The sequence below is a fragment of the Plecotus auritus genome (genome assembly GCF_963455305.1).
Source record: "Plecotus auritus genome assembly, chromosome: 4".
Classification (NCBI taxonomy): Eukaryota; Metazoa; Chordata; class Mammalia; order Chiroptera; family Vespertilionidae; genus Plecotus; species Plecotus auritus.
In genome coordinates, this window is record NC_137775.1 from 106746774 (window position 1) to 106751821 (window position 5048).

Genomic DNA, 5048 nt, shown 5'->3' on the forward strand with positions numbered 1-5048 from the left:
CCCTCCCTGCCACCGTTGCTTGGCACCCCAGGCTGTTTAGGACCTTGAAGCGCAGGGGCGGGGCGGCAGGAGGCTGCGACGGTGACAGGTGCGCCCAGCCTCCAATGGCCAGGCTCGCGCCCCGCCCCGGGTCCCCGATGCGCGGGCCAATCCGCGGCCGCGCTGCGCTTCAAGTGCGCGCAGGGGCGCGGGTCTCCGCCACGGCGCCAGCGGCCTCCGCCCCGCGCCCCATACTCGCGTGGAGTTTGTGTGAGCGCGGCCCGGGGCGGGGCCCTCGTGGAGGAGGCATCGGACATGGTCACTCTTGGCTGAGTTTGCGGCGGCGACTTTGATTATTGGCAGATAATCACCCTAACAATACCGAGCCCTGGGGCTTGCCACGCCACTCGACGCTCCGCGAGCCTGCACACGGCCGCGCCACTCACCACCCGGCCCTGATCGCCAGCCCCTTACGAGCAGATGGAAAAATCCAAAAATTTCCGCATCGATGCGCTGCTGGCAGTGGACCCCCCGCGAGCGGCCTCCGCGCAGACCGCGCCTCTGGCCCTGGTCACGTCGCTCGCGGCCGCGGCATCCGGCCCTGGCGGCGGCGGGGCGAGCAGCGGGGCGAGCGGCAGCTGCAGCCCCGCGTCCTCGGAGCCGCCCGCAGCGCCCGCCGACCGCCTGCGCGCCGAGAGCCCGTCTCCTCCTCGTCTGCTCGCCGCGCACTGCGCGCTGCTTCCGAAGCCGGGCTTCCTGGGCACGGGCGGCGCGGGCGGCGGCGCGGGCGGCGGGCCCGGGGGTCCCCACCACCACGCGCACCCGGGCGCCGCCGCCGCCGCCGCCGCCGCCGCCGCTGCCGCCGCTGCAGGGAGCCTGGCGCTGGGGCTGCACCCCGGGGGCGCGCAGGGCGGCGCGGGGCTCCCAGCGCAGGCGGCTCTCTACGGCCACCCGGTGTACGGCTACTCGGCGGCGGCAGCCCTGGCAGGCCAGCACCCGGCGCTCTCCTACTCGTACCCGCAGGTGCAGGGCGCGCACCCCGCGCACCCCGTCGACCCCATCAAGCTGGGCGCAGGCACCTTCCAGCTGGACCAGTGGTTGCGCGCGTCCACCGCGGGCATGATCCTGCCCAAGATGCCGGACTTCAACTGTGAGTACCGTGCAGCCCTCGGCGGGGAAGGAGAAAAAAAAACGGGGTAGGAGATTCCTGGCACGTGGTTCTCTTGCGCATCCATCCACCTCCACGGGGCACCTTTCTCCCCTCGCTTTCTGCTCCGATGGAGCCGTGGAAGCGCCGGGAAGCCGCCCTGCTCCGCCCGGGGCCTGCGAGGACTCGGCCGGCTGCGCGGTTGGGATGGGCGCGAATCAGTAAAATGGCCACGCGCGGGGTTTGCCTTCTTTCTCTCAACGGTTCGGTGCAGCTGGAGGTGTGAGACTAAATCTAATGATTAACTGGCAGGCTAGGGGAGAAGGAAGTGGCGGGGAAGGAAGGAGCGCCCTGAGTCAGTCGGCCTGGGGGTCAGGAACCAGGCGCTCACAGCCAGGGAAACTGACTGAATTTTGTCCCACATTCTGGGTTCTGGAGAGACCCCCACGCCTCTGGCCCCTCCCAGGAGAGGGAGAGATGGGGAGCAGCAGGAGAGAAATTGGCTCCCGGACCCAAAGGCCAGAGCCCAGGCCACCCCGGCCCTTCCCTGGCTCTGCTGCCTCTGGAAGGGCACGCAGTCCAGGGTGCAAAGCCCAGAAGGTGGTGGCCTGACTTGAACGGAGTTGTGGTGAGTGGGCCCCTGTGGGCAGGGGAGTGCACCTTTGTCAGAAACCCCATCACAGGGACTCATAGCAGCAGTACCCACTTTGAAGTGGGGATGCCCTACAAGAAGCGAACCCTTCCTCTAGGAGAGAGGTGGCTAGCATGCTCATAATCTCCCAGGGCGGTCGATTCCCTACGGCCTGGGACAGCTCTGGCTTTGCTGGCGAGAGGCACGGCTGCACGGGGAGAGTTTGGGTCTCCGTCCCCCACCCCATAGGCTCAGAGGAAGATGCATGAGGCTTTATGCCTCCCAGCACCCAACAACCAAACAAAGAGACCCCATTGTTTCTGTCTGAGTGGACTTGTTTAGACTGAGGAGATGCAGGCATGGTAGAGGGGAAAAGCCAAAAAGAAAACAGAAATAAACACTTGGCAGAATTCAGATTCCTCTGTTAGAAGCCATGGCTGTGACTAAACAGAGAAAAGCTAGGGCCCCAAGGGCCACAGAAGTCACAGCCCAGTGAGAAAAATCCCAGCAGGACACTGCTTGCCACCGGCCCTGCCTCAGCTCAGCTCTCAGAGGCCTAATGACCACCCACCCCGTCCTGTCCTGTTGGAGTTACTCCATCCTGAGCCCCCACAAAGCAGAGGGTAGGCTGGCTCTCACCTCTCATTGGGGGGCTGCCACCGCTACAGACACAGCTGATCCAGGGTCAGTCAAACACAGGGCACGCTGCTGGGCCTGGCCATCCCCCAGTACACCCCTTCTCATTATGATCTGCATCCCCCCAGGGCCTGAGACACTGTCCCCCACTGTGTGTGGGGGGGGGGGTTAGGGGGGATGAGGAGGTGCTGGCTTCTGCAGTCACCCAGGTGCTTTGGGGGCCTTGGTGGAGCCCAACATCGCTCAGGAAACCGATGAAAGCTCCTTTTCTTTGCAACACACTTTGTTTATCTCTGGTTCCAATTTTTGACCCAGAGGCAGTCAACTTAGATCCAGGCAGTGTGAAGTCCAGAAAGAACTCGAACACTGAGCCCAAAGGGCCAGGGCCTCGCACTCTGGCCAGGGTGCCTCGCATCCCCGTCCATCTCTGGTCGCCAGAAGGAAAACCTGTTTGGTTCCTTTAATTGGTCGTCTCTGCTGTCGGATGGCATTTTCCAAATGGTCCTGTGGGAGCCACTGTTTTAATTAAAGTTCTAATGTAGTGTCAAGTTGGGAATTCAGGGCCTTGTTTAACTAAAGCGGGGGGGCGTGGGCCTCCCAGAAAGCAAATTGCCGGTCCCTGGGGAGCTGCTCCTCCGGCCGGGGACAGCCTCCTTTCTTCTCTTTCTTTTATTGTCTAACACTCGTCAGGCTCCTGGGAAATCAAGGGAAGTCTTGTTTTGAGGTCATAAAATTCTCTGATGTAACCGTGTGAAATTATGTAAATAAAGAGATACCTCCTTGAATGCATAGAAAGCAAAGTCCCTTCTGCCCAGGCCTTTCATTTGCATAAGGAGAATGTCCTGGAAGGCTACCAGTTCCCGGGTCCCCAGGCCGGCCCCTCTGTGCTGGGCGGTTTGTGGAAAAAACATTTTAAATGGGGAGGACTCTGATGAAAACTGTTTAGGCCCAGGATTCAGTTCCTGCCTCGCGCCCGCCCTTCCTCCTCCTCTTTGTACCGGAGCAGCCCGCACAGTGCCGCTGGTGTGGAAAGGAGCGGGCGGTAGCCGCGTGCACCTGAGCCGAGTGGGGCAGGCCTGAAGCCAGCGGTGGTTGCTCTCCAGCCTCTGCCGCGCCCCCAGGCGGGAGGGCGCCCCGGGGGACGGGCTCCCAGGGTCTGTCTGAGAGAGAGATGTGGTCCATCACACCCACAGCCACAGCCACAGCCACAGCCACACCGTTCGGTTCCAACCGGGCCTCGAGGCTGGGGAGGGTCGCTGGCACTGAGGGGCGGGCAGCGGCTCCGCAGGACCCGCGGGGGTGGACGGAGGACCGAGCCGGGCTGCGCCTCACGCCACTCCGCCCGCAGCCCAGGCGCAGTCGAACCTGCTGGGGAAGTGCCGCCGGCCGCGCACCGCCTTCACCAGCCAGCAGCTGCTGGAGCTGGAGCACCAGTTCAAGCTCAACAAGTACCTGTCGCGGCCCAAGCGCTTCGAGGTGGCCACCTCGCTGATGCTCACGGAGACCCAGGTGAGCGCCCCGCCGCCCCAGCACTGGCCCGGGGACAGTCACCTCCGCACTCTTGACCTCCGCCCTCTTGACCTCCGCCCTGAGCCTCCGCCGTGGGTGCGGATTAATGTCGGGGAGAGTTCACGCGCCCCGCCAGGGAACCTGTACCCGTGCCCAGAGGTCTGATTCCGGAGGGGGAGCAGGATCCTGCATTTTAACGACCCTCTGCCCACATTCCGAGGCAGGTGGCCCCAGGTCACATTCAGGAAATTTTGTTCCAGAAAGAGAGGAGGGAACACCTTGAGCTTCACAGACGCCCGCAGCTGCCCTGGTCCCCGCCCCCGCCGCAGGCCCTGGGCAGGGGGGTGGGGAGAGAAGGGCGGTCGGGCTCCAGCCTCAGCTCCCCGCCCCCCGCCCTGCCCAGCTCCTCCTGGTCCCGGGGCAGCCTGGAGCCTGCACTCCGGTTCGAGCCCCACTCCCACCGGTGGGCGGGTGCTGGGACCGGGACCAGGAGGGACGGAAGCGGATGGAGGTGAGCGTGTCTGACCCCCTTGTGCCCTCAGGTGAAGATCTGGTTCCAGAACCGGCGGATGAAGTGGAAACGCAGCAAAAAGGCCAAAGAGCAGGCCGCGCAGGAGGCCGAGAAGCAGAGGGGCGGCGGGGGCGCGGGCAGGGGCGGCGCCGCTGAGGACAAGGGCGACGAGGAGCTGCTGGGGCCGCCCGGGGACAAGGGCGGCCGGCGCCCGCGGGACCTGAGGGACAGTGACCCCGAGGAGGACGGGGAGGACGAGGACCCTTTCCCCTACAGCAACGGCGGCGGCGCGCACGCCGCCTCCTCCGACTGCTCCTCCGGGGCCGACTCCCCGCCTCCGAGGTCGGGGCACCAGCCGCCCCTGCAGTAGTTCCCGGGCTGTCGCCAGGGACGCGGGACGCCTGGGCCCCTCGCCCTTCGCAGCCACCGCCGGCCCCACGTCCCGCCCGGTCTGGGGCTGCAGGTCCGGGCCGCAGCACCGTCTGCTCTGCGAGGGACCGAGCGAGGCGGCCCAGCGCGTGCAAACTTGAACTCTGGCTCTGACCCATGGAATTTCGGGTGGTGGTGGGGGCGATTTTGTGAGAACCGACGCCACCAGGGTCGGCGCCCAGCTCCTCTTCCGATGTGGAGAAGCC

The 5048-nt window shown here is 65.2% G+C and overlaps 1 protein-coding gene across 1 annotated transcript; it reads left to right on the forward strand.

The window, feature by feature from the left end:
- Positions 1-459: 459 nt before the first annotated feature.
- On the forward strand, positions 460-4817 carry MNX1 (motor neuron and pancreas homeobox 1; the record flags this gene model as incomplete). The annotated part of the gene is made up of 3 exons (XM_080664559.1): positions 460-1129; positions 3742-3902; positions 4445-4817. The coding sequence occupies 3 exons, from the start codon at positions 460-462 to the stop codon at positions 4781-4783; spliced, it is 1170 nt and encodes a 389-aa protein (XP_080520685.1). The 3' UTR covers positions 4784-4817.
- Positions 4818-5048: the final 231 nt, after the last annotated feature.